At 48.7% G+C, this 15013-nt stretch overlaps 1 protein-coding gene and 1 long non-coding RNA gene across 7 annotated transcripts in view; one reads left to right on the plus strand and one right to left on the minus strand.

Annotated features, from left to right (window-relative positions):
- The window catches only part of PPP3CC (protein phosphatase 3 catalytic subunit gamma), a 38231-nt gene that overhangs the window by 15571 nt on the left and 7647 nt on the right, over nt 1–15013 (minus strand). For all 6 annotated transcript variants that reach the window (XM_014259595.2, XM_014259599.2, XM_014259596.2 and 3 more), the window contains exons 2-4: nt 6542–6739; nt 6185–6309; nt 212–323 (exon numbers count right to left, since the gene is read on the minus strand). In XM_014259595.2, the coding sequence (XP_014115070.2) occupies nt 212–323; nt 6185–6309; nt 6542–6739 (435 nt within the window). The remainder of the gene's footprint in view (nt 1–211; nt 324–6184; nt 6310–6541; nt 6740–15013) is intronic.
- LOC148182418 (uncharacterized) lies at nt 6766–12527 on the plus strand. The gene is made up of 2 exons (XR_015774704.1): nt 6766–7076; nt 12323–12527. It is a non-coding gene; the product is annotated as an uncharacterized LOC148182418 (long non-coding RNA).

The raw sequence follows: 15013 nt of genomic DNA on the forward strand, positions 1-15013 counted from the left end.
CTTAAAGATTTGGGTTTTGGGGTATTTTTTTATAGCAGGGGCTGAAGCAGAAGAGCAGGAAAACAAGACAACAGGTTTTTACAGCTCTGATGCCACTCAGAGGTACAAAAATTGAAGCCCACGCCTTCTCACAACACCTTTTTTTAAAAAATACATTTTAAAATGTATTATTTAAATGGATTCAAATCCTTCTCCCACTTCTGATACTTACATTCCTGCTTGAAGGTGAAGTATTCTGTGAGGTGCCTGCACTCGTGGTTCCCTCGAAGGAGGAACAACGTTTTGGGATGATTTATCTTTAAACTCCATAAATACAGCACGCACTGCAAGAGAGGCAAGCAGGGATGTCATAAAATCCTTTCCCAGGACACTCATCAGCCTGAGACTGCACTAAGAGGTTCTGGGAAGACACCCAAAGTGGAACCCAGCTCCATAATGGGCAGTGGATCTTCTCCTGGCCAAGTGGGGAAAAGCCACTGGGATTTCTCTATATTAGGGCTGACTTGGAGAAGTGACAAATGAGGTTGTAGCCAACAGAAAGCAGCTCGGGGCTGGGTGGGGGCAGCTTAGCTTCCAGCACAAACCAAAGGAAAAAACCCCTTTTGCAGAGCAGCAAAGCAGAACCAGCTGTTTGCTCCAGATGTTCCACCGGGATGGAAACCAGCGAAAGGAGCGGGCAGACATTTGTCCACGAAACACATGGAAAATTCAACTTCACCTTCCCCACTGATTTTCCCCTACCCTGTTTTTTCTGCTTACGCTACAGTCATGTGAAGTTCAAGCTCAAAACAGGAAAAGCTGAGCCCAAAAAACAAGCTTAGCTTAGCAAAGCTCACTGGCTTTGAAAAGGGCTTTCCACATCCCCTCCGCGAGCAGCAACACCTGCAAAGCCGGCGCCTTTGATGAGGCACAGACCAAAGTCAGGCTGAAACAGGGCTTTTTAGCAGGAATATTTCATGCTGGATTCCCAAAAAAAGCCGAGGGAGGGGCTGGGAGGGCTCAGTCACCCTGGTGTGCTCGGCACTGACAGTGGCAGAGCCGTTATCTCGCACGGGGAAATGTTATCACATTTCCCTCGTTTGCTGTGGAGTGCTGGAAGGACAATCCATAACGAGAGCAAGCTCCAGGCTCTGGATTAAAGTCTCTAATGGGAGTTTACCCTGGAGGCTGACAGGCTGCAGAACACGCCTGGGGAACAGGAAGCACCACCAAGTCTGTTTTACACCCTCCAATGTTCCTGATCTGGGGCACAGATCCCTGTGAACCAGCTGGAAACAACCTCCAGAACCCAAATGAAGCAGTTCCCAGTTGGTTCCCAGTTGGTTCCTAGCACAGCCAGCTTAGATCTGGTGGTGTTTACTGAACCTGCAAGGTAAGCTCTGCATGAATCATCCCAACTGATCCCAAAAACCCTGAGGAGCTGTAAAGCACTGCCTGTGTCTCACTTGGAATTCAACCCCACATTAACAACTTGATTAATTGGGAATTCCAAAAGAGAACGGGGCCAAGGCCAGTAGCAGAATCATGTTTTATTGCATCTGTTACCAGGAGGAATGTTCCCAACAAAACCATTTATAATTATTCTGGGGTTTAAAGCTTTAACCTCCCTGTGTTTGCAAGCGAAATGTCACTTTTCTGGGCTGGGAGGAGAACTTGGAAGTTGCTATAAATGAAACAAATTACTTGGAGGAAGAACCAGCCCTGGCATCAAAGCAAGGCAGAGATACAGCATCAATAGGGGAGGGTTTGGGATGTATGGAAGGTTGGCAGCTTGCAGAAGAGAGATTTTAAAACACATTTGAAGGGGTTTAAAGCGACATGGGGTTGAATTTGGTACCACAATTCTAGCTGGACACGCCAGGGATATGGAGAGCGACCATTCCCTGTGGCTGGAGGCACTTCCCAAGGATGTGGGGACTGCCAGGTACCAGGAGGACACGGAGTAGAGGACATTGAAGAGCCCTCGAGGGCTCCAGGGGGGCTGGAATGAGGAATGAGGGAGTTTCTACACTCGCATGCCTTGGATGCTTCCTGGTGTTTTGCACAGATCCTTTTCCCAGCCTTTCCCGGCACTGTGCCCAGGAATTGATTGCTGCCTGTTTGCAATAGCCAAGGTGCAAATCCAGGCATTCACAGCTTTTTGGGTTTAAATAATCTAAAATAATCTCCTTCTTTCCTTATTCTGCCTCTCGATGTGAAGCACAAAGACAAGGGTTTGCTCCACTTGGAAAGGGAAAGCTTAGCAGGACACAGGGAGGGAATTTCAAGAGGAATTGGGACTTGCAACCCCAAAAATGCAAAAGGGGCTGGTGCCAAACCTGCCCCCACCATGACCTCTCTCACCATTCCCAAAATCTGGCATTTGTAGGGAAGTTTTACACATGGAGCCAGCCAGAGTGGGAACAGAGGCTAAACTCCCAAATCCAGCTCACAAATCCACCTTCACTCCCACTTGACAGGGCTGACTGGATCTCTTTAATATTACTCTGGATCTCTTTAATATTATTCTGGATAAAAAGTGAATTAAATCAAGATTAACATATAATTCCATGATTAGACAGCCATCATGTGTCCCATCATAATTGGATTGGAAGAACTGGCCTGGGAAAGGTGCATGCCATTACCACACCACTTTTCCTGATAAATTTCCTCTTTCCATGGATTCTGTTCCTGGTCATAACAATTATTTTACTTTCTAATTTAACAAAATCATTCTATTCATCATATTCCAGCTTCATGGGTTGGGGATGGTCCTTCCCTATCACGATCACAGACCCCTCTTGTGCCATTCTGGGATTTGGGACTAAAAGCTTAATGAAAGGAGCATTTTTCCCACTGGGAATCCTTCAGCAGGGCCCTGCCTCATCAGCATCTCCCAAAGGAGGAGTTCATCCCGATTTCTGTGCTGCCTGTCAGCCCTGCACTCTGGAGCTGGGATCTGGGACAAGCCAGTCTCGCTGTCACAGCGGGTTTGGGACAGCAAACCCTTCCCAGAGTCCCCTTCCAGCAGCATTCCAGCTTTCACACGCTTCTTCCCCTCCCCTCTCCCCTCACAATTCTTTTCTTTAAAAAAAACCAAAACCATCAACCAATCCACTCTCCGTGGCCTCATTATACTGGGAATTCATGTTTTTAAATGAGAATTTCCCTAAGCCAGAGTCCCAGCAAGAATTTGTTGAATGATTTGTTGCCAACATCCAGCTGAGCTGATGAACTGAGAGGCTTTGAGGGGCGGTGGGGGGGGTTTGAAAGGTTTTGTCTGAGCCACAAATTCAAATTCCTCCTTTCACCTGGACAACCAAACACCTGGAGCCATGGGGAACACCTGGAAGGGATATTTGGCCCTTCCACCTCCTTGGCCCCTGCTCTGGCATCGTTTCCTGCCTGCCTGCAGCCCGATGCAATTAAACCATCCCCTCCTATTTTATTCTGTTAAAAAGTCATGCTTATGGAATTGTGGAATATCCTGATCTGGAAGGAATCCACAGGGATTCCAATGCCTGGCTCTGCTCAGAACACCCCCAGCTGCTCAGGGCAGGCACTGGATCACCTCCCCATGTATGCCAAATATTGTGTGGTGTCCCACGAGGCTGCTGCTGCTGCTCCCCACCTTCCCAGCGGTCACATCACGAGGAAAAACTGGATATTTTTCCATCTGGGATACTCTAAACCTGCTGTTGTTTCACTACAGAAAGCAGATTTTGTGTATCCAGGTGGGAATCTCTTCCAGCATAGTGCTGGTGGAAGGGAGAGGCACATAGGAATGAAAACTTCTGGATTCTGCCTTACCCTGATGTTTGGAGCAGCCCCTGCCTGTGCTCATCAAAGCCCACCCTGAGCTGTGGGATTACAGGGATTCTCCAGGAGGAATCCGTGGCATTCCCACATGGGGGGAAAGGGAAGGGAAGGAGGAAAGGAAAAAGCAGCAGGAAACAAAAGATAAAACATTTTTTTTGCCCCACCACTAAGGCCATACATCCTCTTGGAATTCTTCCATATTATCACAGGCAGAGAAGACAAGGGGGAATGGATTTCAGCTAAAAGGGGATTTAGATGAGATATTGGGAAGAATTTCTTCCCTGTGAGGGTGGGGTGGCCCTGGCACAGGGTGCCCAGAGAAGCTGGGAAAGACTTCCTCATCCCTGGAAGTGTCTAAGGCCAGGGTGAATGGGGATTGGAGCACCCTGGGATAGTGAAAGGTGTCCTGCCCAAGGCAGGAGGTGGAACAGGATGGCATTTAACCTTTCCAACCCAAACCATTCCATGATTCTGTGATGATCCCAGCATGGAGATCTGAGGGTCAAATCTCCATGTCAGACCAATCCTGGGCTAAGAGCAGAGAGTGGGAGCAGCACTATTCCACCCTGGATCTACACAACCCATACACAGACACAGGGCCCAACACCTCTCTTTTGAAGGTTTGTGGGTTAACACAAAAAAAATCCACCTTTTCTCTCAGAAGGAGCTGCTGCTCTGGAATATAATCCCTTTTCCAGGTGAACACATTCCCACTGCAAACCTAGCCGAGCAAACCAGAGGAGCAGTGGGATGTGTCCTTTCCCTTCCTCCCCGGGGGGCTCCTCCTGCCAGCACCACCCCAAATCCCACCGGCCCCAGCCCCACCTCTGCCGCATCCGTCCCAGCTCCCCTGGAAGCTGCTCCTCGTCACACCTTGGCTCCCTGTCAGGATTCTGGAGCATGGGGCTGGAAGGGAGCCAGGGGCTGCTGGAGCTCAAGCTGTCGGCCCTGCTCTCCCTAAATCCTCTGCAGAATCCTTCAAAGAACCCCTTGCAATCATCCCTGACAGTTCCTCCCCAGAAATTTTCACTGGGGAAGATTCCTCTGCAGAGCCAGAGGCTCAGCTGTTCCTGCAGCCTCTTTTTTTCCAAGAGAAATCACTCCCTCTGTTATTCCAGCTGATTTCTGACACATTTCAGGCCCCTGCTCCTCCAAAAGCCCTTCCTTACGCTGCTTCCAACTGGGATAAGCACTCCACTTCCACTCAGCCCTGCCTCTGTGGATCCAGATGGCTGCAATCCCTTGGGATTTGTGGCATTTGCTAAGAGCTGTCCCTTCCTGTCCCATCCCAGGTCTCCACTGAGCCAGCAGCAGCCATGGGGATCCACTGAATCAGAAAACAACTCCCACTTCTTGGTCATGGAATCCCAGGGAGTTGCAAAGCCCTGTCACAGCCCAGGTGACTTCTGTTCCTTTCTCCTGAGCCCATTCCAGGGTTTTCAGAGGGAAGCAGCGACTCAGGCACGTGGCCCTTGCTCTTCCTGTTCAATCCTGAATCCTGCAGCTTTTCCAACATTTGCTTCCCACTGCCTGGTGGGATCCTGTTGCCTGCAAGGCACCATCAACTGTCCCTCTTGTGTCCCTGAGTGACAGCTCCAAGTGACATTAAAACCACTCCAGTCAGGCATTAACCCCATCACTGCTGCTCCACTGTCACTGCCTGAGGATCCAAAGATTGGGACATCACCTTCCTGCCCAAAAATCACACTGTGAGTTACGAGCGTTGCTTTCATTCCATGCACAACTCCATGGCAGGGTAAATCCAGCACGAGGTTTGGTGTTTGGACTGATTCTGAACTGGATTTGAACTCATTCTGAGCTGTATTTTACTGATTTTTGGGCTGGATTTAATTGGTTCTGAGCTGTATGTTATTGTGCTTCATTTGAACTGATTCTGAGCTTTATTTTACTGATTTTGGGCTGAATTTGAACTGATTTTGAGCTGCATTTTCCTGATTCTGACCTGTATTTTATTGAGCTACATTTGAACTGATTATGAGCTGGATTTCACTGATTTTGAGCTGTATTTTACTGATTATCAGCTGTATTTATTTCATTCTGAACTGTATCTAATTGATTTTGAGTTGCATTTTAATTATTCTGAGAGGTATTAAACTGATCTGGGGCTTTATTTAACAGATTCTGAGTTGCACTTAATTGATTCTGAGCTGAATTTTATTGATTTTGAGCTGGATTTGACTTGATTCTGAAATGTATTTTACTGAGCTGCATTTGAACTGATCATTAGTTGAATTTTACTGATTCTGAGCTGAATTTGAACCAATTCTGAGCTGTATTTTACTGATTCTGAGCTGTATTTTAACTGAGGTTCAACACTTTGAGTTCCTTTAGCCCCAGCACCCCCAAGCTCCACGCCCTTGGTCACCTCTATACTGAAGTAGCCTCTGTCCACGTAGTCCCCCAGGAAGAGGTAGCGGGTGTTATTGGGTGATCCTCCCACTTCAAACAGCTTCATCAGGTCAAAGAACTGTCCGTGGATGTCACCACACACTGGGGGAGGGAGAACAGCACAAAAGAGGGACAGATTTACCACGCTAAGAAAAGCAAGGTCACGACAGCAGCAAGGAACAGAGCGTGGCCGCGCTCTGAGCGAGCGCCGGCAAAATCCTCTCTTCTGAGAGCTCAGGAGAGTTAAAAAACCTTGTGGGTGGAAGGAACACAGCAAGAAAACCTGCTGGGGTTACCCTGGTCGTTATTCAGGACTCCAGGCCTGAGCTCTGACCTGTGATTGGAGCCTCCACCTCGATCATGGTCTTCTCATGCCTCAGGATGGCGGCGCCGTCGTTGATGATTTTCAGCGCCGCGTCCTCCTCCAGCCGCCCTTCCTTCACCAAGTGGCTCTTGAGGACGTCGAGCCTCGGCTTCCCATCCTCAAACACCTCCTTCAGAGTGAGCCGCTGCGTGGGAGGGAATGGGACAGCTGGAAAGGCAAGGGAAGGAGTCAGCAACACGGCACTTTTCGGGGAGAGGGAATGACAGGCTTTGCTTCCGAGCCTCGAGCTGACACCCAGAAATGGAATTTCCACCGAAATGATGCTCTCAAATATTGAGCAAAGAGCTGAGCTGCCAGAGCTGCTGGATACACCACTCAGCTTGGTTAAAATCCTGCTTGGTGCGGCCTAAATGCCTCCTGCACCTATCCTAGAGCTGCCTCCCAATCCCAATCCCGATCCCAAGGGGACGGTCGGTGTTGGAACCTAGAACAGATTCCATGGAAATATCAGCAAAACCAGGAAAACCAGGAACCAGCGAGCCAGGTAGGAGGACCAACATGTAAGATTTTTCCTTATCAGGAAACCACAAACCCCCAAAAAGCAGAATTTGCTTCTCTTCACCCCAACACCTCAAAAAGCTTTAACCTCAAGTAGATGAATTTGGCCTTCTCTGCCCCAATACCTCAAAAAGCTTCACCCCAAACTTAGAAATTGTCAAATCTAGATGGAATCCAGTATTTAAGGTCAAGTTAAAAGTCTCAGCTATTTGCAGCATGTTCCTTAGTTTTAAATTCTGGATAGAAAAATATCCCATCAAAACCTGCTACTACTACTACTATTATTATTATTATTATTATTATTATTATTATTATTACTGTTACTATTATCATCATCATCATTATTTCATGATAGGGAATAGAACCGTGTGGGAGAAGGTGACCTTTAGCAGAAATTAAGTAAAAAAACCAGAACAAAAACCAGAGTTTTCAGTAAAAATCTGAATTCCTCATCTCCCCTCTCCCAGGCCTGCCTAATTTAAAAAAGATGGGAGCACACATGACCCTGGTGTAATATTTAAAGGCTGTATAATGTCTTGAATTAAAATTAATTCCAGGAAGGAGGCCTGGGTGTTTGGGAAGAACTGGGAATAAAATCCTGTGCAACAGCCCCAAGTGCGTGGCCTGGCTGCCAGCAGCTCCTGCAATCCATGGGGTGATGGGAATGTTATCCCAGGGATCCTCCCAGATCCTCCGAGTCCATTTCCTCTCAAATTCAGCAGAACCAGGATTTCCTCACCCTCCGGGGTCAGCATCCCCTGGCCATGGCAGGACCAGAACGATTCCAGCCAAGATGGGATGAGGAGATGCTGGGATGGGGTTTGTTTTGGGATGCTCCACACGGAGCTCCAAGAAAAGCCTCTCATCCCAGAGCAGATCCCACAGGGAGCTGGCAGCACCCTCCCAGCCTCAGGGATAAGACACAAACCTCCCCCAAAAAGTGCTGGAAGCTCTGCTGTCCGTAGGGATGCAGGCAGCTGGAAACACCATCTCACCCTTGCCAGGCATCCCACAAAATATCCCAAAATCTGGAATATACTGGGCCTTTCATGGGGATTTTAATGATCAGTCTGTGTCTGAGCAAGCACATCCAACAGCCTCTGAGAGCAAGGAGCCCACCCACTGGATAATGAACCATCTTTCCATCATTCCACTTCTCTTGGGAGCGTGTTGTGCTGGAAGGCAGATTTACACTGAGCTGGAATCCAGCTGGGATGGAAAATACCTGGGATGCAAATCAAATCAAATCAAATCAAATCAAATCAAATCCCTGTCCTGATCCATCACCCTGCAAAGACCCTGCTCTGGTGAGGCCACACCTTGAAGGCTGTGTCCAGCTCTGGGAGCCTCACTGAGGGGCTGCAGTGAATCCAGGGAAGGGAATGGAGTCTCAGGAGAGGCTGAGGGAGCTGGAAAGGGGCTCAGCCTGGAGAAAAGGAGGCTCAGGGGGAATTTCTGGCTCTGCACAACTCCCTGACAGGAGGGGACAGCCGGGGGGATTTGGGATCTTATCCCAGGGAACAGGGACAGGAGGAGAGGGAACGGCCTCAGGCTGGGCCAGGGGAGGCTCAGGGTGGACCGCAGCAGGAATTTCCTCATGGAAAGGGCTGTTAAATAAAGGAAGGGATTGCCCAGGGAGGTTTGGAATCCCATCCCTGGGGGTGTCCAAGGAACACCTGGGCACGGCACTCAGCACTCTGGGCTGGTGACAAGGTGGGGATCAGGAACAGCTTGGACTTGGTGATCCTGGAGCTCTCTCCCAACCTGAAGGACCCTGTGATATGCCAAAATATGTTGAATTTTCCAAGATAGAGCTGGCCAAATAACACAATGAGAACAGCAGTGCCACGGCTCCCTTTTAAATGCAAATCCAGCAGCAATTTACCCTGAAAACCCCAAGAGGAAACGCAGAGAGGCGGCACAAGAGATTCTTTACAGCTGAACATCAATTTTCAAATCACAGGAACTGCAGGAGTGGCTCTAATGAAAGGGGAGCTGGTGCCTGCAACGAGGTGGCCCCGCTTTCACTGATCCCTTTGGAAGTTGTGCTCCGGTGTCCCACGTGCCTGGAACGCTCCAGAGCCTTCCCCACCAAGCTGCCAATTAAAGAGGGTTAAACCAGACCTGCTTAAACCAACATGGGCTGGAGCAGAGCTTTTACTGCATCCACAGCTCAGCTCTGCTCCAAAAGGAAAAAAAAAAAAAAGAAAAAGTCTCTGGAGATGGATAAAAAAGCATTTTGCAGATTTTTCCCCTCTGGGTCACTGTAAGGTTGGCAGTGCTGCAGGAGGAAATGAGGGAAGATTTGGGGCTGACACCAACAGAATCAGCTGGGATGAGGGAGGGCAAAAGGAGCTGGGTGGAAATGCGGGTCCAGGACTTGGAACGAGGGGTTTTTTGGGACACTGAGAGGCTGGAAAATTATTTCTAAGTACTACAAACCCTGTGGTTGTCCTGGCATCTGACTCCAAAGGGAGCCAGGGAGCACTTGGAGGGCAAATGATTTCCAGGAAAGAGAACAGAGATACAGAAACCATTCATCTCCATATTCCCCATCACTGCAGGCTCTCAAGCATGGCCAACACCTCTGGAGCCACCCTAAGGAAGTGAAAAGCCCCAGAAATGGGGTTGCAGAGCTCAGCAAAGATGGGATGTGACCCCAGGACAACACTGCCCATCCAGAGATCCACGGGAAGTTCCTGGCTTTGCCTTTTCCTGGTAGCCTCAGCGAGCAAAGTTATGCAAGATCAAATCTGAGGCTCCAGCCAAGAACTTTTATGTAAGTTCCCTCCTTGGCTTTGCACAGCTCCACTCCCACAAGGAGCTGGGCACGACCAGGAACTGGCTCCTCCTCGGCTCTGCCAGGGCTTCAGTCACTTAATTCAGCCACTTTAATTCAAGATCTCGATTTTATCCTTATCCATGCTCAATTCTCCTGGACAGGAGGAAGAGGATGCTCCTGCAGCCAGGCTGGGCTCTCCTACAGTGGGAACAGCCCTCAGAGCAAACTGACCTGGAATTTTGTACCTCCAGGGCATTGAGAAGGGTGGAGAGACTCAGCCAGTTCCTGCTCCTATCTGAAAAATGAGGAGGCAATTCCTTATCTCACAAAAAAAACCTCAGAGTCATGGAATGGCTTGGGATGGAAAGACCTTCCCCTATCCCAGGTTGCTCCAAGCTCCAGCCAACACTTCAGGGATCCAGGGTCAGCCACAGCTTCTCTAGGAATTCCATCCCAGCCCCTCCCCAGCCTCACAGGGAAGAATTCCTTCTGTATATCCACCCTAAGTTTCCCCTCTTTCAGCTCAAACCCATTGCTCCTGTCACAATTCTACAGTTGGTCCTGGAATGCCCAAGCAGTACAGACACAGCAGGTTAAGCTCATCCTCAGAGCCAGCTCCCAAATAATTTGTGAAAATGATGGATAAAACACTCACAGCATTCCAAAAATTAAACCCTGTGACCTCTGTGCCACCTTCCCTCCGCACACAAACCCGAGTGCTGCACTGTTTGAACAGTGAAATCTGCAGGTCTGGGGTTTATAATTCCACCAAGGGCATCCAAACCTGCTCCCACGAAAAGGCAATTGCTGCTCCACCAACGGGACACGTGCTGAGGGCCAACCCACAAACAAAAGGACACAAAAGCAAGTGAAGTTCCAGGTGTGAAATGGATTAAAAGGTCAGGTGTGCCCAAGGGAAAATGAAAAGGAAATTAAAAGGAAAGTCAAAGGGATCTCTTTGCTGGACTCCAGGGCAAGGTTCCATTTCCCACCAAATTAACACGGATTTTATTTGCCAGGCCACGAGCAAGGGGGTATTTGCAACACTCTGAGAGGACATGGATAGCTGAGGATGGAAGAATTTGGGAAAAAGCTGCTTTTCCACCACAAGCATCGCACATCCCTCAGTGCCAGATGAAAATCCGGAACAAAAAAATCCCATTCCTCCCTACCTCTGTCCCTAAAATGCACTGAAAATTCAGCTTCATCAGGGCTGCCCCATCCCCACCTCCAGACAGAGCCAGTGCCACGGAAAACAAAGTGATCCACAAATGATTGTTTATATATCCCAGAGTCCCTTGGATGGCTGGACGGAGCAGCTGAGGCAGATTCATGACTGAAAAAGGAGCAAGAGCTCCGTGCCTGGAGCGGCAGCGCTGGCCAAACGCTGCTCCCAGGGTCTGCAGGGAAAAGGTGTCCCCTCAATCCCCCCAAAATAACCCCATAGGATTCAAAATTCTCAAAAACAAACCCCAGAGAGGTTTGCCTGGAGCTTCTGATGCACATCTGGGAGTGAATCCAAACAAAGCCCCTGCTTTGCTTGCTCCTCATCTTGGAGCAGATGGTGAGAGATGCACTTCGGAGCAAAAAAAGAGCACATTTTGGGGCCAAACCAAGGATTTGGACACTGAGGAAGCTGGGTGGGCTGTCACAGGTAGAAACATTCCCAGGAAAACTCCACCAGGAGCCATCCAGAACCCCTGTGAAGGGGAGAAGGTTTTTTTTTTTTCCCCTCTTTCCCAATTTCCAAACAGCCCAATGTTATTTTTATCCAATATTTTATTCCCATTCACACCTAACCTACATTCATCTATTCAAAGCCGAGTCCGGGGCTCACACGGAGCCGGCTCGGAGGGAATAATGTGGAGAAATCCAGCATGGAAAGGCCATGGAAATGGCATTTTTTTTTCCGGGAAAAAGGCGGATTTTCAGCTTTCGGAGTCATTAATGGAGAACAAACCCTTGGAGGCAGGGGATGGATGTCACTGTCACAAGGACAGGCTGGATCTCAGCAGCTGGGTGATATTGGAATCCCAGAATCCTGGAATTATCCAGCTTGGAATGCTCCAAGGTCATAGATTCCAATCTGTGCCCAATCTCCACCTTGTCCCCAGCTCAGAGCACTGAGCGCCACATCCAGGCATTCCTCAGAAACCTCCAGGGATGGGAATCCCACCACCTCCCAGTGACCACTCTTTATCAGCAACCACCCCATTTTCCACGGAATAATCTTTATCCTTCCCAAAACTGATTAATCCACATGACTTTCTGGTCATTAAACACAAAATGTTTTTGCTTTTTTTTTTTTTAAAAAAACCAAACCCTAAAAGGTTTCTGGGAGGTTTTTTCTCCCCGATATGCAAAACCAGGTGTGTGTGTTTGTGTGTGTGTTTGATATCCTGACTTTTCCTTGGATCAAGCCCTGACAAATAATCTGTGTCCTTTTCCAGGGCTGGCACGGGCAGCCTGACCCTGCCATGGCACAGAACTGCTCGTTCCAGCTGCAGAAACTCTGGGGAAAAAAAATAAAGTGGAGCTTCCATCACCTCCCACCTGAGAAAATATTGAAAATTTTGAAATTTTGAAAAACTTTATGAAAATAAACATTAATATCAAAGAAGAGTCACCAAATAAACACCTTCTTGTATAAAAGCATCAAGAGCCAGGAATTATTATTATTAAATTATTATTGCCATTTATTAAAATATATATTATTACCAGTTTTCCCCCAAATTTTTGCATGTTCCAATCTTCCATTTTTTGCTCCAAGTAAGGAACCTCCAGATTTCAGAGGCTCCGGAGACTCACAAATAGAGGAGAAATAAAAAATTCCAGAGTTCTGCTTCTCAGCCCTGGTAGTTCTGCAGGAAGACCACGAGATTTGGGGTTATCTGAATTCTTTTGGAATAAAAGCTCCTTTGAATGGATGGAGTTTATAACGTCCCAGTTTTATCCAGAACTCCTCGGAGCTGAATCCGACCTCCCAGTATGCTACCGGTTTGGAAAGCTGGCTCTGATACTCACCTGAAGCCACAGATTCCTTTGTGTAGGACAACCAGAATTATCTCCTCACAATAATCCTAAAAATATCTGCATTGTATGAGCTGAATGAATGATTTTCTTCGAAGGGGACAGTCACAGTCAGCCCAAAACAGAGCTGGGATCAACCAACAGAGCCGTTCCCAGCAGCAAATGTGTCCCTGCCTCATCAGCTCCCTCCCAGTCATTCCAGGAGTAACACCCAAAATCTGAGGCCACGTTGGGAGAAGCTGGCAGGCCCCGGGGCTGAGCAGGAGCCAGGTGCATTTAAGGCTAAAAAAAGCAGGTGACAGCTCTGTGTATGGAAATGCAAACACAAACAGAGCACAGCCCCGGCCGCGCTCACGGCTCCCACAGAAACACGGGATGTAGAGCCAAGAGGCTAAAAAACCACACAAACCCAAGCCCAGCCATGAATCTCCAAGGAAATATCACAGAATTCCAGAATGGTTTGGGTGGGAAGGTGATGATCAAGATGATCTGATTCCACCACACGTTCCACTAGGCCAGGTTGTTCCAACCCAGACTTCACCACTTCCAGGGATGGGGTAGGCACAGATTTTCTGGGAAAACCATTCCAGTGCCTCACCACCCTCACAGGGAAGAAATACACACTGAAACCTTACGGCTCCCTGAACTGTGCTCACGGCTCCCTAAAATCTTTGGGATAGCAGGTGACTGTCCTGGTTCTGCTGGGATTTTGGCCAGTGAACAGTGAGGCCAGGACAAACCGAGGTGCCTTTGCTGAGGAGGATTCCCCAGCAGAGCTGAGGGCCAAGGTTTTGCCACGGCTGCCAATTCCAGAGGCGGCGGTGACGGTCCCACGAGGTGGAGCTGGAACTCTGCTCCCAGTGGAGCCGGGCAGGATAAAACCCGGGAGTATTTAATTAGAACAGAGGCGACTTAAGCCACAGCAGGCGCCAGCTCCCAGCCAGCAGAGCTGCTCCCAAAGCCTTCCTGGCATGGCAGCCAGGGCTCCTCACACCCCAGATGCTGCCCTGATCCCGGAATGAAGCTGAACCCAGACCTAGATCTGTGGTGTTGCTCCTGCTCCTGCCAAAGCTCCCTGTGGATCAGAGACCTCAGAAATGCTCTCAGTGGGCACCAGAGCGTCCTCAGCCTCCCTGAAGTGATAAAATCCACATCTGCTTGCAAGGTCCGTCAAGTTTCCAGCTCAGATTTGGCTCCTAATGACCAGCACTGATGAGGATTTTCCTGGGATTGTCATTGAGCTAATCAGTCCTCTGCCAGGGATGTGGGCTCTGGACATCACCAAGTGCCAGCTCACTGAGGAGAGCCCAAAAACCTGCAACTCCAGCCTGGAAAACCTCTCTCTGAAACCCTCCAGCTCTACAAACTTTCCAGAGGTTAAAAATCAAGGTATTCCCAGAAAAATCATCACTCAACAAACCTGGTGTCTTCTTCTTGCTGGTGGGATTGCAGGGAGTCGCTGCAAAGCCTGAGGGAAAAAGGAGGAGGAAAAGGAAGAGAGGAAAAGGAAGAGGGAAAAAGGAAGAGGGAAAAAGGAAGAGGGAAAAAGGAAGAGGGAAAAAGGAAGAGGGAAAAAGGAAGAGGGAAAAAGGAAGAGGGAAAAAGGAAGAGGGAAAAAGGAAGAGGGAAAAAGGAAGAGGGAAAAAGGAAGAGGGAAAAAGGAAGAGGGAAAAAGGAAGAGGGAAAAAGGAAGAGGGAAAAAGGAAGAGGGAAAAAGGAAGAGGGAAAAAGGAAGAGGGAAAAAGGGGGAGGAAAAGGGGGAGGAAAAGGGGGAGGAAAAGGGGGAGGAAAAGGGGGAGGAAAAGGGGGAGGAAAAGGAGGAAGTTTAGAGCAAACAGCTGCAGCTACTTAAAAAAATAAAGTGAGCTCCCCAAAGGAGCCAGGAGGGGATTCCTAGATGTCAGCAGGCAGGGAAATTCACCACCTGTTTCCCAAGGTTCCAGCACGGCCACTAATAGATCATTAATGGAGACACAGCGGGGCTTTTTGGAAAAGGCAAATCCCGGGAATGTGAACCCGACCCTGCCGCCAACTCCCGAGGGCTTCTGGATCCCATTTCAAACCTGCTCTAAGCAAACACAACTTGTGTCCTTCCAAGATCTTGCTCCAGG

This window comes from Pseudopodoces humilis, chromosome 30, assembly GCF_049639895.1.
Source record: "Pseudopodoces humilis isolate 2021_Gansu_Grassland_sample_001 chromosome 30, ASM4963989v1, whole genome shotgun sequence".
In the NCBI taxonomy this organism is placed as follows: domain Eukaryota; kingdom Metazoa; phylum Chordata; class Aves; order Passeriformes; family Paridae; genus Pseudopodoces; species Pseudopodoces humilis.